Genomic DNA, 27,890 nt, shown 5'->3' with positions numbered 1-27,890 from the left:
CAGTGTCAGATCCCTTGTATCTCAGAGTCTGTCTTCGTTAATGACGGGAGATTCATTTTTGTCTGGAGAAGTTGTCTCTCTTTTGTTTCTCCTCACTCTCCATATGGTAAACAGTCCACGAAGTGAAAAAAGGAGAGCGATGACTGAGAAGTAGCTGGCATATATGGTGAACTGCAAAAGAGCACATAATTCAGTGATAAGTGATCATGTAAACACTTGTGCTGTGCGTTTTCTCTGATCAGATAGCTCACCTGAGGAATGATGGCCAGGCCCAGACCCCCACTGTCAACGAAAACAGAGGTGATAATTGTCTGTAGAGCCAGGGCTCCAAAGTTGTTTACTCCAAAGACAAGTGCATATCTTTCCATTGTCAGGTCAGCTGCAATCTGGTACCTAAGAAGAAGATTTAAATGCTATTCTTTCTGCAACAAAATGAGGTCTGAATCATGAGATAAAATAAAAAACTTTCATCAAATGCCATTATATTCTTACATGGCTATTGTTATCAGCAGCATGTAGAGGCTTTTGAAAATGATGTAGCCAGTGTAGCAGACCCATATGTTGCTGATGAAGGTCATGAGGAAAAGTGCAGCTGCCCCAAGTCCGGAGAAACCACCAAGGGCCAGCTCTCCCCACTTCTCCCATCTCACCTCAGTGAAGCCTATACCATAAGATGTAGCTGCACCTGCAAAACATTGATTTAGGTTTATTGTAGTAGAGATGACAAATTAGCAGTGAGAAAATGATTATGGTGGTGATTTATCACCAAAAGCTGTTATGTCATTTCCCTTATTGTAAACAGATGTATTTACTTAGAATATGGCTGTTAGTAGAATTTTATATAGTGGCCACAACAATGAGACAGTTTACACCATAGATGCTATTTCCATAGTTTTTCCTTTCCTAATCTTTATTGTTTCTTGGAAACCTGTATTGGATGTTGCTTACCCAACAGGTTGGACACTGCTTCTACGCCTCCATTGTAGATACTCATGTTCTGAGAAGGCTGCACATGTTCCCACAGCACCTGCAGGGTAAATTGCATATTGCTTTTTTATGTATTGGGGTGGATTTCCTGTATTTGGTAACTTCCAACATTGTCATTTCATTTGCTTGAATCAGATTAATCATTTATTGATGATTTCACCAGGTAGAGAGGGCACAGTTTCATCTGCTGTAACTCCACTTGGTGATTTAGTTTGGTGCAATCATTGTATATCACATTTTCATGTCAGATTTCCTTTAATTTGAACTTTTCACTGTTTATGTCACCTTCACAACTGACCTGCACATAGTTGACAGTCTGATTATAGCCACAGGTGGCCATTGTCCACCACAATGACCAATACAGCAGCTGTCTGGAGGAATAGCACTGGCAGAAGTCCGTCCACAGCTGGAGAAGAACTTGGCTGCAGCTCTTTGCACCAACTGACTCTTTAAAGTCCTCAGTCTTGGGTGCTGTTTCTTCCTGTCCTTTGAAAGCACCTTCCCCTGTTTCTTTGCTTTTGTCCATCTTTTCATCTCTTCCCTCTAGGGAGATCTTCGGGCTACTTGTGTGTTCCTTTGTGTCCACAGTCCCATCTCCATTACTTTTTGTTTCCTCTGTTGCTGTTTTTTGTGAAGTATGTTGGCTATGAAAGAACATGCTGTGCTGTGGCATTGGCAGGAGGCAGGAAGTGAGGAGAGCGATGGCAGTGAGAACCAGAGTAAATACCAAGATGTTGCTGTAGGACATGAGGTCGAAGCTGACAAGGAGCTGACCCAGAACAGAGCCCACTGTGTACCCGAGGAGCTGGACACTGCGGCTGTAGGAGGTGGCCTTCCGGTACCTTTTTAGATCTACAACACTGTAATAAACAACACAGTCAAAATGTCCTGTCTGTGCCAACAATTTCAAATTCACTTTCCTGACACCTGGCAGTACTGGTGCCATGCTTTTGACCTTTAGTACTCAACCTGTAGATATAGGAGAAATATGCCACATCGCTGGCTGTCACCACCGCGTAGCAGAACTGCATGGCCTGCATGGCTGGTACACTTTTGGTCCAGAGAAGCATTGCCGTGGTGATGAAGAGCATAACACACTGGAACACTACCACAGGCTTGTAACGCAACCAGTCCGTCAGCAGGAACACTGGCACCAGGACGGACAGGTAGGAGTACGTCCACACTGGGAAAATTTGATTATTAACCTGATAAGGAAAAAGCAGTTTGAGTAATAAATGTGAAAGAGATGGAAGCCGAATTGCTTCATGGCAAGGTTCAAGGGCATAGGTATGGTTTTATCTTTAGGAGGAACAGTTTTTAGTCAGCTGGCCAAAATAAAATGCTCACGTGTTCTGTCTCTTTTGCCATGCACATAAGAAGCATCAATGCAGAAGGTTTACTTGAGAATGTGTTAGTTGATAAAATTTGCCTGAAATGAGACTTGTATCATGATTTTTCTTTCACTGATTTTGAACATATTTTCATTTTTTATAAATGAATACAAATCTTGACATGATAAGTCTTAAATTAAATATATCAAGAAAATAAATATATAAAATCTCTGTAGGTAGTGAGCTACCATGTGAATCAACTATCTGCTGTGAGCCAGTTTCTAATTTCACCTGAGATTATGTAGCTCTGTCCTTTAAAATTGTTGATTTGGCCAACAGAACCCAAGAGTTTCAAGACAGAGCCACAGTGATGCTCAATCTTATTTTAAAATTATGTCAAAAAGTTATTCTTGCATTGTTTTTTAGTCAGCTCCTGAACATATAGCAAGATCTTTCACTAGAACATCAGAGCTCACCTGTTTGTTTGTCTGTCTGACATCACAGCTCACCTGAGAGCCTGCAGCTCTTTGCGTCTGTGTTTCTCAGGCTGTTGCTGCTGTCCGGATTTTCAGAATGAAATTATGCCTAAAAATTGTTTGTCTATAAAGAATGTCTTAATGACCCATATGCAGTAAGAACTCTTAGAAAATACATGTTTGGATTGAATACAGAGCATTCATTAAATGTCAGTCTTTCTTTAAAAAGGACCTTATGTCTTAATTCACTTTAGTTTGTGAACACTTAACCACTGAAATCTTAATATAATACCACTGATAACTGATGTTAATTTTATCCAGTGACAAAATTAACATCAGTTAATTTTATAGATTTAACATAATAATCTAATATAATAATAATAATCTATTAACATATTTGCAATTACAAAAAATAAGCATTTTAGGACTTTGTTTCAATGTCACAAAACACAAGACGAACTGAAATACATGCTCAACCATGACTGCTCTTCTGACCATCTAAATTACATCATTCTATTTTTTCGGACTCATTAGCTGTTTAACTATCTGCTTAACTAATTTAGTCATTTGTCTTCGCTTTTATACCTGCTCTGTTGTCAGATTCTTGTCCGGCCCCGTCATATATGGGATGAGAAAAGGCTCCAGGGGTTTAACTGTGCTGAAGAATCCATAGATGCACAGTAGAGTGGTGGGATATCTCCAGTCTGACTTCCACCTCTTAACTGCCTCCATAGTCTGCTGTTTTTCTACCCGTTTCAGGAGTGAGTATTTGTTTCTTGGTGTGCTACTCTGTCTGTCTTGCCTCTTTGTGAGGAAACTGCTCAGGGTTGAGCTTGATTTGGTAATCAACAACCCGGTCAAAGAGCAGCAGACTTGGTGACGGTCCAGCTCAAGCCGAGATTCATGTGTAACAAAATAAACAGGCACAAACACATATCAGGACTTTATCTTTGATATTAGTCACTAATAACTGGTAAACTGCAGATTTATTGTGCTTGAAAGTTGTAGAGATTATATGAAAAACATGGTTAATCAGCAACTAAGGACCATTGCAGTGTCTGTGAACAGCATTTTTGAGGCAATAAAATGCTCAGTTTTGCATGCATTGCAATAATATAGTTTTATTTTATTTCTTATAAACAAATGAAACAATCATCTGCTCATTTAGTACTATCAAGACCATAACAGTTTGCTAATCATGATCAGAAATGTTCAGCAGAGATCACCCCCACACTGGACTTTTGTTCCTCAGCTTCTGTCTGTCCAGGTCCATGACGATTCACACAGGCGGTGTAGGTCCCGCGGATCAGGAAGAGCACAGAGATGGCAGCGTAGTAGCTGCCGTAGATAATGAACTGCAGAGAGAGGTTTCTGTCATCCTCTGTGTTATTATTTCAGTCGTGAAGGAACTATCTACATCAAACATGTCCGCAAGCAACAGTTAATGATAACCACTAGGTGTCACTCTGTCCTCACATTTTAGTGTTTGGTATCTAGCAGAAAGCTAAAGCTAAAGCTGAAGAGATTCTTGGTTCAGTGTGAGCTTAACACAATAGGCCTCAGTGTTAAATATCCATACTCTGCCAAAGACAATATAGAAGTAAGAGATGTATAGAAGTGTACAAAACCTGTGTCACGATGTCCAGTCCCAGTGCAGTCTCATCAACAACAATGACTGTAATGATGGTCTGTAGTGACAGGGCCACAAAAGTGTTGATCCCAAATGTCAAAGCATAGCACTCCATGGAGAGTTTAGATGCAATCTGAAAACTAAAAGGACAAAGGGAATATGACCTCTGAGAGAGCTTACAATATGCAAGGACCGTCATAATATTTATAGATAATATAAAAAAGAGATAAAACATTTGGGAAGAGCAGTATTTTCTGCTCTTCAGTGTTGTATAACTTTGCAAATTAAATATCTTAGGGCTTTGGAATGAGACATGAATATGTCACGTTCTGAAATTTTATTATGTTTTGTGGACAAATTAATTAATCAGGTAATGGAAAAAAATGGAGAAAATAAGTGGTACATTAGTTGAAGTTGCAGTCCTAATCTGAAACCAGTCTTCTTTGTGAGTTGAGTTTGTTTCACAGAGGGATCTTCTTAACAATCCCTCTTAAGAGTTGAGAAAATCATTTCAGGCTTTGTGCACTACCGTTCCTCTGTATACACAGAGGAACAAATTAGACAACGCTACTGTAAAACTGCAGAATAATAGTTTGGTTGGAGGAAGTCTCCAGGGAACTTACGTTGTTATCGTGATGAGAAGCATGTAGCAAGATTTGAATATGACATAACCAACATAGCATGCCCAGATACTGCTGGTGAACGCCATCAGAAACACAGCGCCTGTCCCTACAGCTGAGAACATCCCTAAAGCCAGCTCTCCCCACACGGCCCAGGTCACCTTGATGTGGCCCACAGAGAAGGCTGCTGCAGCACCTGGCCCATGGAAGAGAAAAACGAAGTGATTAAACTGTCATTCCAGTGGACATCACCTCCACTGTGTCTGTGCATCCTTGCTGTGATTCATTCATTAATCCTAACAACAACATTTCTCTTCCATTAAGAGGAATGTGGCCTCTAAACAAAACCTCATGCGCACACATGCCATTGCTGGCCTCCTCAGCAGCTGCCCATTATGATGAACCGCTTTCACCCGGCGCCTGGAATCAGCAATTATCAGAGAACCCATTACCTTCTAACTCTATCTCCTTAATTGAAGCAATTACTCTTCTTCTCCTCATGCTGAGCCAGGTTGAGAGTGAGCCAACAGGCCCATGGTGCTGCTATTCCCTTCCAAAATCGATACACATTTTCCATTTAATCAGGTATCCCCTATAACCAAGAATGGCACCATTGTTTTCTTTTAATTGCATGTTTTTATAGCTCTGTGTGCCGTTAGACATATCAGATTTTAATAACGCTGTTAAATTTTCTTTTGCTCAATATAATGTGGTTGTGCTGCAGTCCTCCTCTTCTCCCCTGTGTTAATTGAAGCCCTTGTTCCAGTTCTCAGTGTGGTGAAAGTCAGTGATCCCCTGCTTCTGTTAATCTTCTCACCCTCTGTAAGATGTGTTCACAAGCAACTTTCACTCTTTCATTGAATGTGCTATTGTGCACATTATCTTGCAAGTTTGTCCTGCTTCTGTGGTCATGTTTTTGATGGTAGTATTTATGTAAGTAGATTGTGATTCTGAATTAGACTGAAACTGCTTAAGTCTAAAGAGAATTGTGTGACACCAGTCTTACCTACAAGAGAACATGCAGCCTCTACGCCTCCATTGTAGATGGATGATGTGGCAGATGGTTCTATATGGTCCCACATCAGCTGGATATAGTTGAAGACCTGCACGTAGCCAGCTGTGGCCAGAGCCCACCACAAGGACCAGTAGATTAAATGTCTGCATAGTGGTCATAGTGATAGAAATTATGATTGTGTATAAATACATTATTTAAAAAAAGCACATTTGTTCATTTGCTACAGTAAAATGCATTAAATTATCACATGCAAAAAGTGTCTGCTCAGCAGATGCAGACCTGTGCTCAAAGTGTGACCTGTATTAATAAAAAGTAAGTAAAAGAAAATGCCTGGAAGAGTACGACTCCCTGAAACTTTGCCAAAGAAGATGACCCGCAGTGGCCACATTTTCTCTGCTGCACCAGCCAGGGCTGCCATTATGCTCCGTTTTCTCTTTCCCTGAGCCAGCTCCATCCTTATCCATCACTGGCTCCTGAGGCCTGTATGCTCCTTGTGGCCCCTCCTGCTGGGACTGCGAGTGCACAGCTGCAGCCTTTTTCCCTTTGAAGAACATGTTCCTCTGGGGCATTGGTAACCAGAAGGAGACGAGGAAAGCCATGCTCACAATCCCTAGAGTGATAGCATTGATGTAGAAGTAGTCCACTCCTGTTGATTAGAGTTCATACTTCATCAGCTCTTACAGTTCTTCATGAAGTGCAGCTCTTTCATAATTCTATTGGCATTCATAATTGTTATGCAGGCAAGGCTGATTCATTGTGAGGAAATTACAGAGACACAACTATATTTTTTCTGTGTGTATTTAGGCTTGGAAGCGCTACCTGCAAGGGAGACGAGCACTTGGCCAAGACTAGCACCAAATGTATATCCAACCAGCATTGCACTGCGCAGGTAACCAGTGGCTCTTTGGTAATTCTCAATTGGAATTACACTGTAAATGTAGGAAAAGTAGGCCACCTCTGTTGAAGTCACTACAGCATAGTTCACCTGTTGATGGGAAACAGTTTTAAAGAGATTGTAGCCTATGATGAAGTCCCTCGTATCAGCAATGCATAACGTACTGCCTTCTAACTTTAGATGTTCTTCTTGAATAATATGCAGCAGTGCAGCAATACCACATTATGCCTGTGAACAACAGGATTTAAGTCTTTTGCATGGTCTAAATAAGATGCTTTAGCTTCTCAAACTAAAACTTGTATGTCAGGAAACACATCAACAAGTGCATTTCTTAATTATAAGTGTTGCAGCTTTGACTATTCTGACTAAAACTCAAACATTACATGAGGAACAATATTATTGTTTTCAATAAGAGCTTTTCAGCAGACCTGAAGGAAGATCATAGCTGGCAGACCTGGGGCAAAGCAAAGCAGGACATAGTTTGTGACGAGGAAAAGCCCCTGTACCACAATGAGGGGCTTGTACCTCAGGAAGTCAGTCAGGAGGAAGACGGGGAAAAGGAAGGCTAGGTAGGAGTACGTCCAGATGGGGAACAGGTGGTTGGTCACCTGTGGGGAACAGCAAACAACAAAGAGCAAGAACGCTGATCAAGGTTCACGCTTTCCTTCTCTTGTCCGTGGCATGCATATCTCATTGTCAGTCAAAACTAAAGGGCAATTAGTCTCTGATAAGTGATTCTAATGAAAGATAAAATACTTGATGATCACAGGCTGTAAAGTAACCCTGCCTGCACATGTTTGTACATAACGAAATGTGTGTCTGCTGCCCTTACCACTTCTGCAGAGAGGTTCTTGTGTGGTCCAATTAGGTATGGTGTGAGGAAGGGCTCTGCAACTCTGCAGTTAGCAAAAAACCCATAGAGTGACAAGATGGCAGTGGGATAAGCCCAGCTGGACGACTTCAGGTTTGCCCAACAGCCCATGCTTTTAGCCCGGCAGAATTTCTCAGACACGGTCTTTGCTCTTTAATTCCTATGGCACCACCTCCGTCTGACTACTATGACTATCCCGTAAGCTGTGCTGTGCTGTGAGCTTTCCCTAGGATATCAGTATTCATCAGTAGCTAGATTATACACACATAATCTTTATGACCTGCACGTTCCTTAGTCACAGTTTATGAGCAATAGACTTTGAGCTGGAAGGAGAGGTAGGATAGCTGAAAGGTGATGAAATCAGACTTTCTTCAGGTTTGGTTGTCAACAAGTCATGGGTGTGTGACAGATTATATCAGACAACACATGAGACAACTTAAAAGAGAGAAATGAAACATCTTGTTATGCAGAGGCAGGAAAAATGAGCCTGGGAATAAGGATAAAGGCATGGATAATTATTAGCCACTGGTAAATGAATTATTTAAGTTAATGTGAGACTACAAACAGATGTACAAAGCAGTGATGTTGCATGTGTTGTTTACCTCCAACACCACCATATACAGCCCAAACACAGGGGGAGGCGCCACTGCCACTACACTGCATCCTGTCTGCGTGCAGCGAGCCTGTCGCCATGGCAACTGTTTGTTGACAGATGTTGTGAAGAGGCCCGGACACACGGCGAAATGAAGCTCAAGCGGTTTCTTCTCCGATATTATCCTCCAGGTAACACACTTAGTTCAGTTTCCCCTTCACACTTAGTTAACGTTAGTTCTTGTCATGGGAATATGCTGCTGCTGCTGCTGTAGAGGAACGTTTTCAACTTTGACAACAACTTGCTGTAGCCCAACATTAGCTACACTGATGCTGGATATCGGACTTATTTGTGTTGTTTACCGCTGTTCTACACAGTCCAGCCGGTATGAGTGGTCTTTCCTGCTGAAACTGTTTTTTTTTCTGCTGTCAGGTATAATCCTCGAATATGACAAAGGAGGATATGTGAAGACCAAATCAATCGACCTTCTGGGTTTGACCCCAGAGTACGTGAGTTGTATTCTCTAAGAAAACAGCACTATGGCTAACTCTTATGATTCAATTATAATAAATAATCTTCAGGAGAGTCATTGTTATTCATCTCTTGTAATTACTGTCATTTTATTTCTCAGCATGGCTGTAACTGTGATTTCAACGCTCCTGACAATGATGGGGCTGATAAACTACCCTACTAACCTACACTGCTCTCAATGTGATGCTAAACACCTAAAACAGCAACCACACTTTACAATATTTAACTCTGCGGCATGTAGCTTGAAGTTATGCTGTACATTTTTCTAGTTGCAATTAAGTTGAAGTTCCTTAATATGTCAGGTTTATGTATTGTTCAGTGTTTATGATGTGATTGTCACATTTTTATAGATGAGAAAGTTGTTCTTGATACCAATCTTCTCCTGAACTCTCCTCTCATGCATAAATCTAAGAGTGTCTCCTATGCTTATTTGGATGAAGGGCTGCGTGCATTTAATTCCTGTTAAACTGTATTTCATCTCTAACAGAGCCATTATTATTATTTATATATATATTATATAATTATTATTATATATTTTTTCTGGTGTTGTTATTATTATTATTATTATTATTATTATTATTATTATTATTATTTTTATCACCATCAGGCCATCTGACAGGTAAAAATGTGTAAAACTTTAATTTTCCCACTATGCAGAACAAACCCAGATGAGCTGGTGGCAGAGATCAGACAATCAGAGCCTCTGATCACAGAGCCTCGGGCTGCTCAGGTCAAACAGCTGATCCTTCGACTTCAGCAGAAACAGAGTCAGCAGGACCACCACAGGTTCTGTTTCTACAAGGTCAGACACTGGGTTTATTACTGGCAAATAATAATTAAATGACCTGACCTGCCAGCTAGATTTAATAGAATAGCTCCTATTGGTTAAGGCAGCATGTTGCTTTTTTGAGTCCTAGGGCAGATTATAAAATCTATAGTATAGTTTCATGGAACAGTTGTAGGTAGTTCTTTGTCTTTTGTGTCAGTACAAACATTTTTTGCACATTGATATTTTGCATCATCAGGGACTAAAATGAGTGCTGTTGGATGTTAATCATTTTGGCAGTATTAGCAAATTACAGCAATGTAGTAGTTTTCATTTGTGGAAATTTTGAATTTTGAGTTGTGAAATTAGCAGTCACTTCTCCAAATAGGCACTAGAGAGCAGTAGTGGTTAGGTTACGAAGTCTTACAATTGGAAGACAACTAACATGATAGCTAAAGTGCTTAATGTGTGTTTTATTGTGTTATGGAAAAGGTAAAACACAACTGCTAAGAGGTCGGGGTTGGTTACATGGGGTTTTGCCTGTGTCTAAAACTGGGGAGATTCTTGGCTCTGAGCTCAATGAGGGAAGAAATGCATTCTGCCTCTGGCGAACCAAGAGGGAGATCTCTTCCCATTACATTAAAGTCAGATTAATTATATATGGTTGGATATTACATGGGTAATCTTAAAGATGAATGAAGTTAATAACTGCATTGCCTTGGATGTTATATTTTCTAATCTCTGGGTTTTTTTGCAGGAGCTTAAGGCGCACATACTGCCACTGACAAATGTTGCCTTTGACAAATCAGGGTCAAGGTAGGTTTATCTGCAACACACAAAAGTCTGGCATTTTGGAGTTTTTGTTTGTTGTATTGCTATTTACACCTCTCTTTCACTCTGCAGGTTTCTAACTGGGAGCTATGACAGGACATGTAGAGTTTGGGACACAGCCTCAGGCACAGAGCTGCACGCACTAGAGGGTCACAGAAACGTGGTGTATGCAATTGCATTCAACAACCCCTATGGGTAATGTGCAGTTCCAGCAAAATGTTCATAGCATCTGAAAACTACACTGCTTTATTTAACACTCTGATTAAGTATTTAGACAGAGCATTTCATCTTTAGACAGAGCATTTAACCTTTTACAGAATTAACAGTGTCTTTGCTTCATTTCTTCTTTTACCAAACTTAGAGACAAGATTGCCACCGGCTCTTTCGATAAGACCTGCAAACTGTGGTGTGCTGAGACAGGCAAATGCTTTCACACCTTTCGCGGACACATGGCAGAGATAGTATGTATAACAGTCTGTTTTATCTTATATTCAAATACTGTTTGCTTTGGTGGTATGTTTGGTGCTTAGATAATAAATAAATCTCTGCCAAATCCTGTTTGGCTTTGTAGCAGAATCCAACACTAGTAACTGTAAAAATTTGTTTTGTATTGTGTAGGTGTGCCTAGCGTTCAACCCCCAGAGTACACTGGTGGCCACAGGCAGCATGGACGCCACTGCCAAGCTGTGGGATGTGGAGACTGGGGAGGAGGTGGCCACTCTCACTGTGAGTTGTCTTTTTTTCTTATGCCGATGCCTCAATTTCTCTTATGCTCTTTTTTTCTGGAAGCAGGGCTCACATCCATTCATTAATAATGCAGTGATTAACTCTTCATTTTCTTCTAAGAGTAATTACTGCTGAAGTGAGTGTTGTTTCCTCTGCTGGCCAGCATTGTTACCACCTCATGTGAGCAACCATGGTCTGATGGTGAATGTAACTGCAACTCTTTAATAAGGCCTTGATCACCGACTCTGAGGGGAGTAGTGAGTCCTTTTGATGTGCAGACTGCAAGTGGGTCCATGATGTGAACGGTTGGTTGGTTGGCTGGCTCTGTCTCAGTGAGGAGCAGCTCAGCTGTCTCTGTTCTTTCAGCACTTCCCACCATGAAGAATCAATCATGCTGACAGCAGTCAATTGGGTGCAGGATCTTAAGCATAAGCAAAAATGTTTTAAATTTATTTCAAGAATTCAAATCTACCACTAAGGCCAAACTCTGTGTGTTTATTTTAATAAATAATATTGCCTTTTTGATGGGCAATTTCATGCATAATGGGAGATAGAGGGAGAGAGGAAGTGAGACAGTAGTGAGGGATAATGCTCTGTCTTTGATTCCATCCAGGATCACACTGCAGAGGTCCTTTCTCTGTGCTTTAACACAGTGGGAAATCAACTTGTCACTGGTTCCTTCGACCACACAGTTGCTATATGGGATGTTGCCTCAGCAAGGTCAGACATCATCATTATTATTGCAATGAATCTATGTATGCATCTGTCACTTGTGCGTATGTGTCATCATTTATGCTGTACAGCACATGCATAACAGCTATAGATTCTGTATACAAGAGTGCACAACTGACTTTATGCTGCTTTCTGTTTTTCTCAGACGTGTCCACACTCTGATTGGGCACAGCGGGGAAATCAGCAATGTTCAGTTTAACTGGGACTGTTCACTCATAGTTACAGGCTCCATGGACAAAACCTGCAAGGTGAGCTATCATCTACCCAAAGACTTGAAAACCTGCACACGTGTGTGCACGTGTGTGCACGTGTGTTCGTGTGTGTGTGTGCTATTTAATGCTTTGAAATACAGTTCTTTTTCCTAAAAGCTCCTTTTACAGGCAGGAATTGTTTTTATTGCCCATTGATGTAGTTTCATAGTGACAGACATTCATTTAACATTTTAAACTATTATAAGAGATCTGTATTTGGGATAGATGGCTCCTTTTGTCATTCATATTCACTCTCCTCCATTTCCCACTTTCCATCTCTTCCCACTTCCTATCTCAAAAGTCTACATATGATTTGAAGGAGAAAATTTACATCCTAATTCCTTAATCATACCCAGATGAGTCATGCTCACAAGAAATAATTATCCACCTCACTGCATTCCCTTGGGGAGATGGTTAAAATAAAGCCACTTAAGACAGCTAACAGCTACATGCAAGCATATTTCATGAGACTGTGTATGAGTTTGTTCACATTAATGTGTGTGTTCCAGTTTTGTGCTTATGTGTTTCCTGCCAGGGTGTATAATTATGTCACTTTTTTGTTACGTGTATGTGTTTGCAGTTGTGGGAGGCCATCAGTGGCAAGTGTGTGGCCACCTTAGTTGGACACAAAGAAGAGGTGCTGGATGTGTGTTTTGATTTAAGTGGTCAGCTCATTGCCACTGCTTCTGCTGATGGTGAGACTTCAAAATTCTTTTACCAAAAGTTTACATTACTAGTAAAGTTACACACCTTTTCCTCACTCTGTATTTTGATCACATGCCTGTTTTTTTTTTTTTTTTAAATTACAATTTTTTTTTTTCTGATGCCATATGTCCTCCAGATCACAGTATTCTGGTTCTCTGGAAGAAAAACAACATTTTGACAAGTAAAAAGGACAGTGAATGTTCATTAAACAACCGTGCCTGTCTCCTTCAGGTACAGCACGAGTGTTCAGTGCAACTACACATCAGTGTCTCTTGACCCTAGAGGGCCATGACGGGGAAATCTCCAAGGTAAATTACTGGACTGAAATGGCTATAAGTAATTTTATGTCACCATAGAGATCCAAAATCTACATAGTTTACAGGGTAGCATCCATTCTGCAATGAAGTTTTGTTTTAAATGTATGACTGTATCACCAAAGGTTTGTGCAATTGTGTCTCTTCAAGCTAGTAATGAAGGCTGTATGCAAACAAAGTCTTTGTTCATGTTTCAGCTTTACTTAGCCATACATAGTGGAGTAGGAAGTAGCACAGAGCTGAGTCAGGACTTTTTCTCTCTAGAGACAGTTTTATCAGAATTGTTTTTCAGGGCTAAGAAATTGATAGGAAACATCAGAAGCTGAATTTTCATCCTGCCAACATTTCAAACACGCTGACAGAAAACAAGATGTTACCCATTTCTGCTGCTCATGTTTGAACCTGTAATCAGAACATTCCCAATATTCATATGATACTGAATTATCCCCCAGACCTGTTTGGGAGTAAGTGTTATTATAACTTGCCATGGGGCAGAACAACATGTTTGTGGATGCATCAGGCAAATAGCAGGTGTGAATGAGCTTGTGATTTTTGTATGAATTTAACCCTCAGTCTCCAGCCACAGTTCCTCTGGCCAGTGCTGTAAAATAGGATATTGCCTCTGCTTTCCTTGTTACACAGGATAAAGTGTGATGCTTAAGTGAAGGGTCCAGGCTTCAGGCTGTTTGGTGCTTATTGTGTCAGATTGTATAGCTCAGCAAGTCTGAGTAGTGAGGGTTGTAGATTTTTCACTTTAATGATGCCTCTGCTGATATGACAAATTAAATCACTATTTTTCAAAGTACATTTTCAATGTTTTCTAAGTGCATCCCCGTGAGAGATGATAAATACCATCTATCTGACCATAAGTGAGCATGGTCTCACTTTGTGTTATTAGCCTTTGAACTCAAGAGTGCCAAATATTGCAACCATGACATCACACTTACTCACGCATCCTCAAAAAGATCTTTTAACCCAATCATTAGTCAGTCATCTAGCGTCATTAGTAAAGTCAAACAAACACACATCAGGTGTGTGTGTACGTTTGAACCTGCACATATTTGAATAGGAGTGATATTACCCATTTACTGCTTGCCAGGTTTCATGCTCTGCATGGGTGTGTTTCCCACAGAGGGTTTCTGTGCATGAGTGGCTGCGAAGCTACCTCTGTTTAGTGAAACACATCAGGCAGTCAGTAATAAACAGGCTGAGTGGAGGATGATTCCAGAGGATTATGACACTAATCTCTCTCTAACAGGAAACTTCTCCCCTCCCCTCCATGCCTTTTAACCATGACCATGTTTTTTTTTCTCACAGATCTTTTCTCTCTTTTAGCGCTTCGCTTTGTCCGTTCCTTTTCCCCCTTTCATTTTTATTTTCATTATGTCTCAATCTATTCTCTTGTTACATCACCTTACTGCCTTATCCTATTTTAAATCCTGGAAATACAAACGCACAATTGTTCATGGAATGACTGACTCTAAAGACCCAAATGCATGTTTTTGTGGATTCTATGTGGTGTTTCATGTAAGGAATTCACAAGACTTTTTGTTTTCAAATGTTTTATCCTTGCTTGTGAGATGAATCCTTCCCATTTTGGGCACTCCATTTGCTTTTACCTTTAACTTGCATCGCATTGTCATGAAATCTGCTGAGCACATTTATTATTCGCCCAATAACAGTTACCTTAGGCCGTGCATAACCCACTGCATGAAAAGAACTACCAATGTTGGTCGATCAAAGTCTTAATCTGAAGATTTGATTGAGAGGATGACCATCTGAAATGTTACAAACTGCACTGACGCTTTAAAAAAACACAGAGCAATTCAACAGCTCCAACTTTTGAAAAGGATAAAGACTTTATTAGGCAGACGTAGCAGAGGATATGGTACTTCAGGTTACATAGTAGAGCACACTCAAAATATCAAGCAATTTTAATATGTATCCAATGACAGTGTGAAACCTATTTTTAGGACATGAGGTTAGAATTAGTATGTAATATAGAATTGGTACACAGCTCTAGTTTTATTTGTTTCTACCTTGTTCCTGTTGTTTCCTCTTTCCTGATGTTTTTTTTTTCTCTTTTCCATCCATTTCAATCTGTCTTTTTTCCATTTCTGTGCCTCTCTTAGCTTCCACTCATCTAACTTCGATCTTCTGTCTTTGTCAGTTTCTTTTCTAGTCAGTTTCCATTTCCTGCCTGGGGATGCTCTTTGGGGCTCAGTTAAGAGTTTTAATAAAAACATACTTTACTTTCATGGCCATCTAGAGCCAGTTTCATTTAATCATCCCTTTCTTAACCTCACTGTAAGGATATAAAACCATTCATGAAGCAATAAACCTGGGCTCAAACATGATCAGCTTCAGCCAGGATATTCATCATTCTCTAGTGGAAAAAATCTTCACTAAGTGGAGCAATCGGAGGCTTTATTCTCCTTACATATTTTAAAGTTGAATGACCTGTGTTCAGTTATGCTGCTGACGTGGTAAAAGTCACTCATTTCCCCCCCTGCCACTGTCATGTAAACCACATCTGGCATACTTTCTTATTCAGCACTCTCTCTTGCTCACCTCACTCTTTCGCAGTTCTGAATAAGACTAACTCTCCTGACTAGAACTCTCTTGGTAGATCTGTTTCAACCCCCAGGGCAGCAGGATACTGACTGCCAGCTCAGACAAGACTGCTCGTCTGTGGGACACTCAGTCTGGAGTCTGCCTCCAAGTCCTGGAGGGGCACACTGAAGAGATCTTCTCCTGTGTCTTCAACTACGAGGGTGATACCATCATTACAGGTACACACACACACACACACATACACCATATCCGACAGCTACACATGCTAAAACTATTCAGCATATCATAACTGACAACTATGTGCTATTAAAATGAAACCTTGAGCAACCTATCCAGCTGACAGCTAGTGTTTCTTGTACTTTTATTTATATATATATATATATATATATATATATATATATATATATATATATATATATATATATATATATATATATATATATATATATATATATATATAGTTTTTTTTCTAACTGATATTTTTATTTGATTACGTCGCCTACTCTCACTTTTACTTAATATTGGTGCGCTCTTCTAGTTCTTCAGCTGTTTCACTGAGCTGTGTCACCAAGTCAAATTCCTGTGTATGTCGTACATTTGGAGAATAAAGATTTTGATTCTGATGTTGCACATTTTCAATGATGAGTGTCACTGTGTGCTCCTATGGCAATCACCTGTGTGTGTGCTCTCCTGCAGGCAGCAAGGATAACACATGCCGGATCTGGTACTGACCCTTCCCTTTACCCATCAGAGGCTCGGACGGGCATATAATCAATGTGCATTTATTTCATGTACTGCATGACCCACTGTGTAACTTTCCAATGGTGGATTATCAGCTGAAACATCTGCAGTCACTTTGAGGTACAGTAAAAGTCTGGGTTACAGCTGATGTGTGAGTGGTATTGCAAATCAGTGCTGTACAAACATGTTATTGGTCTTGGCCAATAGCAGCTTTAATTTCCCATGATGCTAACAGTAAGGTACCTTTGTTCATGAAATAACATCTGAAATAGTTAATTTTCAGAACAGCTTTTGGAAATATTAGAAATTTTAACAATTTTGAGCTGGACTCACATGAGCATTACTGTAAAGGTTTGCCTTTGTTTCATCTTCATGAACCCATGATCATCTAGCAAAAGTAATCTTGATGTTTTGGTCCCACTGCCTTGTATGTTTCTGTGATGTGTACTAAGCAGTATTTTCTGAAGGCACAATACGATGATGAATGTTTATTCAGTAGCTTCCTAGCTGGTATTCAACTTCCCCAAAGATAATTTGGCTGTTGCTCTATAGTCTCACTGCGTTTGTGACATGCTTTTGGAAAAACCAGAAAATACAGTGTAATACCAGTGTAGATAAATGTGCTACTAACCAGTGTTTATTGCCTTTCTGTCAAATGTTAAGGAATGATCAAGACTGCTTGTATTTCACATCACAGAAATTTATTGATGTCAAAAGATAAATACATTCAGTTCTACTGTGACAGAGTTTACAGCTGAATCGTGTGCTTTTATTCCCAATGCTGATGTAACACCAGAGTACCACTAAGTAGAGAAATAAACAGACCAAATTCACATACAAATTCAACATTACAAACCATACTCTGTCTTTCTGACACAGTAAAAGCTAAAGAGAGCAGTCCACTACTCCAAGGTGCAGCAGTTCCAAATCTACAGTATATACAGTACAGCTATCCAAAATAATCAGTTCTCAAGTAACATGAACAAGATAACATACTTACTTAGAACTGGATTTCAAGGTCACAACAGAGGTGCTATGTTGGCCAACGAACACAACAAAGGTATGGACATTTTGCTTATGTTAAGCAAATGTTTACTTCTAAATGGCTAACAGAAGAAAGTGGGGTTTTTTTCTGGGCTTACATTTGAACAGCCTCTTTTACAAAGTAGTTTTGATACAAAAGGTTTGAGCATGTCAAGTTGTGGGAAGAATTTAACCTGATTTTCCTATCTTCTATTGGTACTTTGCTTTGTGTGTGTTCATTTGGAATAAATAAATAAACACATAATTTGGTTGTGAGAATCTGTAAATATACATATATATTTATATATAATTTAGAGCAGTTACAACCTGCCGACTATAATCTCTTGAAGGCTAGTTCATTCCAAAGAGGAACGTCCAACCTGTATACCTACGGTTTGCTCTGCCTTTGTTTCTCACACTACAGAGGTGAATCTGAAAACAAAAACATGCTTTTATTAAAGGGAGACTGGTCCATTCATGGCTGCGAACAGACAAAAAGCACGACCTCCGCGGACAGGGCTGAGCAGTGTTTCTCAAGTATGCTGATCGTGTCGTGCTTTCAGCTTGCGGTAGGTGACAATTGGTGTGATCAGACAGGGTAGGGCAAACAGTTAGGGACATGTTAGAAGTGTGAGTGAATGAGTGAGCATGTGAGTTTTTGTTTGCAGCATGAGGAAGTTAGTCTGGCCTACAGGGTCTCCAGAAGCCAATCAAACAGGCTGGACAGAGACCTGCCATCCTCTTCCTCTTTCTGATGTAGCTTACAGAACTGAACCACAGCACTGAACAAGTCCGCAATCCGCCACGCCTTCTGAGACATGAGGTGGACCACCCTTTGGAACTGAGGGAACACACAATGGATTGAGGAGTAAATACAAGGTCATCAAGTTATATACTATATAAAGTGAATTCAAAATGGAATACTCTCTTACATAAGGGGCAGTATAATCTGACATCTCATTAAATACCGGAGCAATATCAACAAGAAGATAGAATGGGAATGGGATCAGCAACATCATCAGTAAGTCTACTTTTAGGTATTTTATTTGACTTGTGCCTACCTTTGCAACCCTCTTCTCCTTGGACTTCATAAAATAGAGCGCAGGGAGGCCCAGCTCAGAGGCAGCAATCCACTGCAGGGCCACCCTCAGCTCCGAGTCCACGCACTCTGGTTCAAGGTCGCAGTTTACCACCAACAGCTCCCTGAGGTTGCTAGCGCCACCTACTATCCTCGCTGAGCTGCTCTCTGAAAGATCAAAGATGACGGGACATACTGTATTAGGAGGGCAACCCTGCATAACACACCTTGAATGTTAACTATGTTCTCACCATCTAAGCACTGCAGGCCTGCAAAGACAATGCTGTCTTTTCTACTCTTGACATCAAAGTGCCAAAGCTTCACATACAATCACATATGAAATGTCCTGAGCTCAGCTTTGCTTTGAGGTAATGTTTGTCGGATTGTAAGTCATTAAACAAAGATGAACTTTGCGCTGAGACACTTCTGTAACATTGGGCCCTTTGAAATTATTGATGACCATCCTTATTTCAGAGAAGAGAATCGCCTCTACTCAAGCACATCCAGGTGAAGGATTAATCACACAGACCCAGCACATGCTGTACTCCGAATCACTCCACAGCTCTTGATGAGTAAAGAGATGTTAAAGCAGAAGGAGTAGGTGAATAATTAACAAGTTGATAACGCTGAGATGACAAGAGACTCCATCACTACACTTACCAAATACATTCTCCTTAGTTCCTGCCAGATGGCCTTTCTCTGTCTGCTCACTGTGAAGGGGGAAAACATACCAGCTGAAAGTTACAGTAATGTACAATATCACTTTAAGCAATAGTTGAAGCATTTTGAGATGAGGGCTTATTCACTTCATTGCTGAGAGTTAGATGAGAAATTTGATAACTCTTAAAGATTAAATACAATGCTACTGACAACAGCTGGTTTGCTTAGCTTCTCATAAAGACTGGAAACGGCTAGTCTGGCTCAGTGCAAAGCAAACAAACTCTGCCTACCAGCACCTCTCAAGTTCACTTGTTAACATGTTACATCTTGGTTGTTTAATCAGTACTAAAATCTTACAAAAAAAAAAGATAGATTAGAACAGAATAGTGGAAATGCGGCAGACTGCAGAGGCTTTTACATCTGTAGAACAGAACTTTGTTATCTGTGGTAGAATGACAGAATATGTAATTAGCTATCGTCTCATGTCATGAGCATGAGCGTTAGTCCAGCAGCGTGTCACAGTCACGTATCACCTGATTGCTGCGCTCTGTGTGAGAGCATGAGAAAAAGCAATATACTTTCTGTCGTATTGGGGAAAAAAAAAAGTCATTATGGGCATCAGAGTGACACATTAATGAGAAATATTTCAGCACTGGCCTGTGACAGTTACCTGATTACTGTGCTCTGAGTAGGCACATCAGAAAAAGTATCTAGGTCTGCCAGGCCTAGGCTGGATGCGCTGCTGGTCCCATTCCTGTAAACCAATAAAAAAGAAGAGATAGCGTCACTCGCATTTTATCTTAAGACATCCGACACAATCACTGACTTGTGAAGAGAACAATAACCAGACGCAGTGATGCAGGTCATGTTCTTCATTAGCTGGTGATTAACATAAATAGCAGCTGCAGCAGAATCGGACGCTTAAGGTGGGAGAGCTGGTGATTTTTGTCTGGTAGCAAGCCTGTCTGAATATGAGGATGAGGAGAGTTTGAGGCAGTTTAGGGGGGTAGGGTGCACAGGCAGGGCTGGTGGCAGCCATGCCCTTGTGTCACAACATGGATCAGAGATGAGGTGGAGTTAAATTAAGCAGGTAGATGGAGAGGTTGCAAGGAGCAGCAAGTGTTATGGTGGAGCAGACAGCTACCCTTGCAGCTGATTAAGCAACAAGCTGAGATTTGATATCATCTTTCTTCTTGAATCTACACGTCAACGCCTGTAGAAATAAATGCATTTGAAGATGCTGTTTAAGACACTTACTTCATACTTATACTATTATTTAGTCCATTATTATGGCACCTGTTTTGTAAGGTAAAGAGAAAGCGGGGCATCTTCTAATAGCTTATGACAGCTATTGTGCACAAAGCAGCGACTCCACACTATAGTAAAAGTTGGTGTAGTCAAAATAAATAAGAATTGATGAAGCAGAGGATGGTGTAGCACATGTTCTGCACTAGAGGGCTTTTGATGTGGGTGAACACAACCCTGTTTCACTGCAGCCCACTACTGCAGGTAGTTGTGTGTTGGGTGCAGGCAGAGTCCAGCCCTGTATGTGAGCTATGGAGAGGGCTTATTGGAGTGACATCTCTGCCATACACCACCTTAGCAGGAGTGGATATTGCAGCGGCAGGGAGTAAATTGGCATTGGCACAGGAGAGCGCAGGTGTCAGTAGCAATGGGCCAATGAGAGTGGGGGTGAGGGTGAGAGTGGCAGCATTAGGAGCAGTATCAAGGAGCAATGGTTACTGACCCCTCGCTCAGCTGGATAAAACTACTGGTCTCCTCGTGGGGGTCATCCTCAGGGCTTATATGGGACCAGCTCCCCATGCTCTCTTCACTGCTAGCGCTCATAGAACGCTTGTCCCTCTTCACTACTGCAGCCACCGCCACAGCTGGCCTGTCCCTCTCACTGCTGGGGAAAGCAAACCGATGGTGATGGTGGGAATGACCATCGACTAGATATGCACAGTGTCTGGTGTAATTGTGGTTAGCATTGGCTGATTTTTTCAGTGTCATTCCGATGTTCCTCTTCAGCAAACATTAGGTTTTATTAAAACTAAAATACATTTTAAAAGGCAGTATTGGGATATTTTGTGCTCTAAAAATGATAGATAGTACAGTAACTTCATACAGATGACAAGCTTTTGCAATATGAAGTAACTATGCACTTCATAAATAGAAAGCTAATTCATTTCAGTATCTTTAATGCGTCAGCAAACTGCATTCCCCTGAGGCACTGCCGGATTTTCAGTTTCTTTTTCAGGAAACTGATTAAATTAAGACATAATCAGATGATTGAAGGCTGCCATCCTCGACAATTCCAGAGGGAAATCAGGTTTTATTGACTAGGCGAGTGATTGAGTCCTACTCTTACACAAGGGATAAACAGATGCACTCCACTTGTTCCTGGATTACATGCACTGTCAAGTGAAAAGGAACATATCATGTGACTCTGCTGTGGCGTTTGAGCCTTTCAGCTGTTTTTTTCTCTCATTCACTGTTGAACATGTATTATTTTGAGCATCTTAATTTCTTAAAAACAAAATACAAAATACCACTAGATTGCAACTGATTCCTCACATCTTGATTTTATAGTTTCACTTTCCTCTACATACCTCTCTGGCTCGTTAGCAACTCTTTCCACTAATACATTTTCAGCAGGTTCATTTGATTCCAGACTGAGACACATCATGGATTGCTCCAGTCTTTATTACCCCCCAGAATATCCACTAAAATGTCTTGTGGGAGAGTCTACGCTCTGCTGCCTTCTCTGAAAGGCCACTCAGACACTTGGAGTTTTTAGAATCAGATTAATCTTACCACCATGCGTCAGCTTGTCTCATTAAAATGTCTGTTTGGTTTGAATAAGACAGGTCAGACCGGCCATGTCTAATAATATACTAATCAGAAGGACAACATACACTTGTTACAACTGAATTGACTTAATATTTGCACCATTCTTCAGATAACCTGCTGCTACACAACTTATGCAACTCAAGCAAGTTTTCACCTTATGTGACACACAAACTCCTTGTAATTTCAGCTCTGTCATTGCAATCTAGAAACCTATGAGTGTCAAGTGGTTTTAGTGTGTTGGCAAGTGTGAGTGCAGCTGGTATTGATCAAGGTGAGTTCAACAGCCCCACTACACGGCGGATAATAGATGAAGCCACTAAAAGCTTTCTGCACACACAGTACATCACCCAGACAGTGTGAGTCACAGCCTAGCCAAAGGTTTGTCAAACCTCACACGCTGCTAAAATAGATTCAGTTTCCTTAGGAGTAAATCCTCTGTGTGCCTGGCACTCTTTGATCAAATAGATTTTGGTACACTTTGACAGTTATAGGGTTGGATGTTATTTGTTTAGTGTTGATTTTCTTAGATGTTTAGTGTTTATCTTAAAAATAACTATGTGATTCTTCATTTTTCTCTTACTCGTGTCAGATAGATCAATATGTACTTTTCACATCTACAGTGTGATGATTCTTCTGCTGGGCTATAAAAAGAATGTCTGCCTGAAGGGGGGGTCTGACTCTCACAAAGGACTGAGAGCAGTGTAATACCTGCTGCCGGTGGCTGTAGCTCTCTCCATATGCTTGGTAGCTGACATGTCTGGGGGCGTTTCCTGAGGTCCTCCTCCAGGCCTTTCAAGGTTTGGAGGGGTCTCCTCATCCTTCTGATCTCCCTCAATGTGGATCAACGGTACATCTCTTGGGCCCCTTATGCGGGGTGCGCTGCTGTCACTAGCCCCGGACCCTACTCCAGTACTAGCTTGCTCCTGGCTTGATCTACTGCGACTGCAACTTAGATGAGATTGTTTGAACCCCCTCCTTCTCTCACCAACGGGCATGTGCGACCCAAACATGCCTCCAGCTACATCTTGCTGGCCCCCAAGTGCAGACTTGCCAATATCTACTATGTCAGCTGCCAGGCGATTGGCAAACTGCTGCACATGGGGCTGGGAGTCTCCTGCAACCTCCAGCTCAATACTGTCCTCTGGATCAGCAATGATCTTATTCTTTCTCATCAAGGACTCAATGGAGCTTGACCAGGTCTCATGAATCAACATATCAGTAATCTGGTCAGTCTTACCCCTTTGATAGAGGCAAGAGTCTGACTTACACAGTCCCGTGGCTGACACTGAGTTGGTGGGGTATATATTCAGCGTGTCTCCATGCACGTTGCGGGCGAATCCGTCAAAAGAGTTGGCTTTAATGGGGGAGTTGACAGTCAGCCGTGAGTCTGAGGAGCGCCGGTCTGGGACAGAAGACTGTCGTATGCAGAAGGGTGTCCTAGGAGAAGGGGGAAACAGGCTGTTGCTCCATTCTTTAGTCTTGGCAATGGTATACTCTTTGTTTTCCTTATCCATGTCCCGAAGCATAAACCTATAGAACTCCTCTGTGATGCTCTCTGTGCTAGACTGTTTGGACAGACAGGATGAGGCCCTGACATTAAGGTGACCATTTTTCTTTGATGCAGCCTGTTGCACAGCTGCGGTCAGAATGCTACTGGCATTTTTCCCTGCATAGTAGTCCAGCAGAAGGTCAAAGCCCCTGCCCTCAGTCTCCATCTGGTTCACCATGAACCGGGAGAACTCATCTGTGATGCTCTCACAGCTGGACTGCTTAGAGATTGAGCTGCCACGACTCAAGTTCTGACCTAACCGACTACCAGGCCCCAGTGTGTTGGGTGTGCCAGAGGGGTCTGCGTCTTCTTCTGGTATGCTCTCGTAACTAGCTGCCTTCCCACGGCTCCATCTCTCACACTGCAACCTGCTGCGTGGCTGGCCTGTCTTGGAAGTATCTACCACATTCAGCTCAGGGCAGTTCATGATCCTGGCTGTGACTTCTGAGGCAAAAAGGGCAAATGGGTCCTGCGGTTCATCGGGGTTGACCGACTCGTCCACCACCCGGTTCACAAGCCGCTCCATCAGTTCTGGTTGCTCCTCTGTTTTTCTCTTGATCTCACTGAGGCGTGGCGCCCGATGCTTCTTGGAGGCGGCATTGCTGCTCTGAACCTCTTTCCTCCTGAGCACAGTGCGGCAAGTAGGGATCACATAGGCTTCTGGCCCCTCAGAAGACATTCCTTTTAGGGCACAGAACCAGGGTTGTTTCCCAGTGGAGTTCTCCAGGCAGATGGCTGCTAGTTCTGTGGCCATAGACACTACTGTGGCTGCCAAATCATCAGCGTAGCAGGTAATAGGTGTTCTGGATTCTGAATCCATTCTCAAAGAGAGCAGAGAACTGCAAGAGTTGAGGGAGGACTGGGGTGTGAGGGAAGCCCGCCTGCTGTCACTTCCGTTCACTAGCCGTCCCCGCTTGTCTGTGCTGTGTACTGGGATTTCACTCAAAGGGTCTCTGATGGCACTACTGCCTAGCTGGATCTGCTGGTGGTCAGAGACATCCTTGGCAGGCAAGGAGGTGGGTTTAGACTGACTTTGTCTGCACAACAAATGCTGCTGTTGCTCTTTGCTGTGTGCTGTGGAGGAAGATGCTATGAGTTCACTTTCCTCAAGCACATATTTCTCCTTTAGCCCAGGAACCACGGTATTTTTATCTGTGAAGTACAGCGTGCCACTGTGGTTGTCACTATTAGTGGACTGGCTATGGCCAACTAAGCACTGTAACTGAATTAATGGATCCTTGCTTTCCTTGGTGGTAGCTGGCTCTCTAGCACAAGTATCACCCTCTTGTGTTTCAACTGAGCCTTGGTCATATGTAGAGATGTGACTGATTTTCTTCTGTGTCAGGCAAAGGATGTCAAATAGCAAATTGTTTACACTGTCCTGCAGACAAACCTGAAGGCTTAGTGCGTCTTTTCCAGTCCCCTCCAGTTCTTTTTTCTTTTTTGCTTTCTCTAAAGCATGCTTAAATAGGCTGTCTGCAACTTCATTTATTAGGTCATCCACCTCTCTTTCATCCATGTAGGATTTTTTTGAACAAGTAATGCCATCTACTATCTTGTTATGTGTGGCCTCCAGCAAGTGAGCCACACTCCTGTACCCTTGTGGCTGAGTCAGCACCTCCGCTGCTTCCCTGTGCAGGACTTCGGCAATGTTGGCACGAAACGCTTCAACACTGGTACCCTCTGCCACACTGCAGTGCAGCGTGAAGGCTGCAGAGGCCTCGGCAGCAGACATCAGACCGCGGGATGCTGTGTAGACATCGGTGGAATCTGCATCTGAATCGCCGCCCTCCCCTGACTCCTCTGTTATCTCCACAGCTGCTACAGCACCAGCTACCTGAGCCATGCCGCACATGGCTGAGGAGAGGGAGTAGTCACCTCTCTCCTCTGGGTCCTGCAGCTCCTCCTCTGTGTCCTCCTCTGAAGCAGATTCCATGGCGAGCTGTTCTGTCAGCTGTGGTGTAGTAATGGTACCAATGACACTGGCAGCACAGGCCAAAGCAACCTCTACATGTTTGGATAAGTGTCCTCCGTTGTGGTTAGGAATGTGAGCCTGTGTCCCATTCTCTGGCACCTCACTAGCTTTGGCTGTGGCATCGTGCTCGGGCACATGAGACACCTGGGTCTCTGGCCATTCTGCAGCTCCATCAGAGCTATCTGGGCTTTGAACTATGACAATCTTGGGGAGTTCAAATGAGCATTTGCGCTGCTTGGAAGGCTCTTTGGTCTTTGAAGGACCAGTTGAGTTGGATGGACAACTTGCAAGGGACACACTGACAGCAGCCTCAGAGACAAAGGAGGTTTCATCTTGAGAGAGGCGTATGAAGGCGTCTTGTAGTACTGACTCGGCCAGATTGGTGGCGTAGTGACCAGCTGATTCCTTAGACTGGAGGTTTGCTCGCTGATGCCCTTCCCTTTTAACCTCGGGATCCTCCCTGCTCTGATGATGGGCCAGCTGTCCCCTCTGACATGCCAGTCTGACACAGTGTTTCTGCGCAACCTCTACCAAGCTGTCTGCCAGATCGCCACTCTCCGGCTCTGTGAAGGGAAGGGGATGGGAGAAGGGTGTGGGGGGGCAGGGCAGAGAAACACAGGGAATGAAAATGTCCACTCTGATTACAAAGTAGCTCCATCAGTTTCCAAAGTGTCACAGTAGGAGAGTAGAATATTGCCCTGTTTTACCCTTCACTGAACTGGGTTATGTCTAGTTTGTCTCATTCAATTTCCCCTTAGAGAAAATTTCAGATAATTATTTTCATCTAACACATTTCATCACTGGGGTAACACAGTGGCAATATATATATACTTCTCTCTTGTGTTACACAGCCTCTGTAGAAATCTTTTAGTGCTTGCTACGCAACAACATTGGTAGTTTTATTACAAAGAGTTCTAGATTGATTTCATTTTTTTAAGCTTTTAAAGATGATCTTAAAATCAGGATCAAACATCTGTTTTTTTCAGGTCTACCTGTTTTCTTAGTGCATTAGTAGCCATCACATCAAAGCATGTTTTGGAGCAGCCACTTCAGGCTGCACAGTATGTGGTCAACATTCTCTGGATGGTTTTGAATGGCCAGCATGCTGATTCAAGCTGTGAATAATTGCAAATGTATCACAGGAACACTGTGAGGCTGTGAGGGATCATCCATGTTTACATGATGTGCAGATGCAGGATGACATCTTTAACCCCTGTGTTGTTGCACACTGGGTCACACAAAGGACAGAACGTTTTCTTAAGGCAACCATAATGAATGAAGCTATGACAGATAAGATCGGCATTTATATAAATGCTCAGCTTGTATCAATGCATAGAAAACTCACTGCATAAATGTCAGTATTTTTTCTTGGAACTACAACTGTTCACAATATAAAGAGGAATTTATCCAGATTAACTAACTAGACTTTAAGAAAATTTAAATTTGTAGCTGGATCTTAATCTCTATCAAAATACAGTCTAAGCGCAGTGGGCAAGAGAAAATAGTCAAAATATTCAACAATACAGGATGTTAAAATAGTGAGAATATCCTGCAAGCTCACCATTTCTGAAGCCATCATCCTCACTGTCATCTCCAAGGTGTTCTGAGGCAGTCAGGAAGTCTTCTTCTATGGATGAAATGGAGCGATTGGTGTCATCTTCAACCCGCTGCCCTGCTGCTCGGCCCTGCTGATGCTGCCGATTCTTTCCCCACTGCAAACCGATCAGGAACTTGTTGATCTCAAAGATGATGCTGCCGGGTTGGGTGGAGCGTCTCTGCCCTGAACACTGAACCAGGCACACGCCTGCACTTCTCTGCTGCCCGCCCTGAATGGAACATGTACAGATACCTATTATGCATGCACACACAGAGACACATAAATACACACACATCATGTATATACAAAACTCCTCCTGTAGACACATACAAAGGTGCACAGCAATCATGCATAAACACACAGTTGACAACACACACACATTATTTTGAGTCACAAATTATCCGATATAATTAACATATAATATATATATATATATATATATTAACATATTAAACCTTTAGTGAGTTCATGTAGCTCCCATGCCTGTTTTCTTCCTTTTATTCGACATTCAATAAACTCATTGGACTTCCTCATCCAAGTTGAATTGTTTGTGCTGGCTCGTCAGGC

The 27,890-nt window shown here is 41.9% G+C and overlaps 3 protein-coding genes across 9 annotated transcripts in view; 1 reads left to right on the top strand and 2 right to left on the bottom strand.

Moving 5' to 3' along the window:
• Positions 1–21: 21 nt before the first annotated feature.
• LOC139632435 (thiamine transporter 1-like) lies at positions 22–3,415 on the bottom strand. Its single transcript, XM_071497354.1, has 7 exons — positions 3,380–3,415; positions 1,957–2,192; positions 1,286–1,847; positions 949–1,027; positions 493–685; positions 252–393; positions 22–171 (listed from the first exon to the last, which is right to left on the bottom strand). The coding sequence occupies exons 1-7, from the start codon at positions 3,413–3,415 to the stop codon at positions 22–24; spliced, it is 1,398 nt and encodes a 465-aa protein (XP_071353455.1).
• On the top strand, positions 1,995–27,433 carry daw1 (dynein assembly factor with WDR repeat domains 1). 2 transcript variants are annotated; one of them, XR_011693536.1, is made up of 18 exons: positions 1,995–2,153; positions 3,395–3,555; positions 6,864–6,948; positions 8,460–8,608; positions 8,850–8,922; positions 9,606–9,750; positions 10,472–10,530; positions 10,618–10,740; positions 10,907–11,006; positions 11,164–11,271; positions 11,885–11,991; positions 12,149–12,251; positions 12,835–12,949; positions 13,191–13,267; positions 15,903–16,065; positions 16,544–16,708; positions 18,073–18,180; positions 27,325–27,433. XR_011693536.1 is itself a non-coding variant. In XM_071497149.1 (16 exons), the coding sequence occupies exons 2-16, from the start codon at positions 3,468–3,470 to the stop codon at positions 16,576–16,578; spliced, it is 1,530 nt and encodes a 509-aa protein (XP_071353250.1). In that variant the 5' UTR covers positions 1,995–2,153; positions 3,395–3,467; the 3' UTR covers positions 16,579–16,731. The 2 variants fall into 2 exon arrangements, 1 of the variants encoding a protein (XP_071353250.1); XM_071497149.1 differs by lacking the exons at positions 18,073–18,180; positions 27,325–27,433 and having other exon boundaries at positions 16,544–16,731.
• Positions 16,875–27,890, bottom strand: part of sphkap (SPHK1 interactor, AKAP domain containing) — a 113,759-nt gene continuing 102,743 nt past the window's right edge. For 5 of the 6 annotated variants that reach the window (XM_071497133.1, XM_071497132.1, XM_071497137.1 and 2 more), the window contains 7 exons: positions 27,288–27,552; positions 22,911–26,289; positions 21,097–21,258; positions 20,020–20,103; positions 19,350–19,399; positions 18,673–18,857; positions 16,875–18,452 (listed from right to left, as the gene is read on the bottom strand). In XM_071497133.1, coding sequence (XP_071353234.1) covers positions 18,300–18,452; positions 18,673–18,857; positions 19,350–19,399; positions 20,020–20,103; positions 21,097–21,258; positions 22,911–26,289; positions 27,288–27,552 — 4,278 coding nt within the window. In that variant the 3' untranslated portion in view covers positions 16,875–18,299. The remainder of the gene's footprint in view (positions 18,453–18,672; positions 18,858–19,349; positions 19,400–20,019; positions 20,104–21,096; positions 21,259–22,910; positions 26,290–27,287; positions 27,553–27,890) is intronic. The other variant, XM_071497138.1, reaches the window with a different exon arrangement.

This window comes from Trachinotus anak, unplaced genomic scaffold, assembly GCF_046630095.1.
Source record: "Trachinotus anak isolate AG129_WGS33_773 ecotype Australia unplaced genomic scaffold, CSIRO_AGI_Tana_v1 ptg000014l, whole genome shotgun sequence".
In the NCBI taxonomy this organism is placed as follows: domain Eukaryota; kingdom Metazoa; phylum Chordata; class Actinopteri; order Carangiformes; family Carangidae; genus Trachinotus; species Trachinotus anak.
This window is presented reverse-complemented; position numbering and strand designations above follow the sequence as displayed.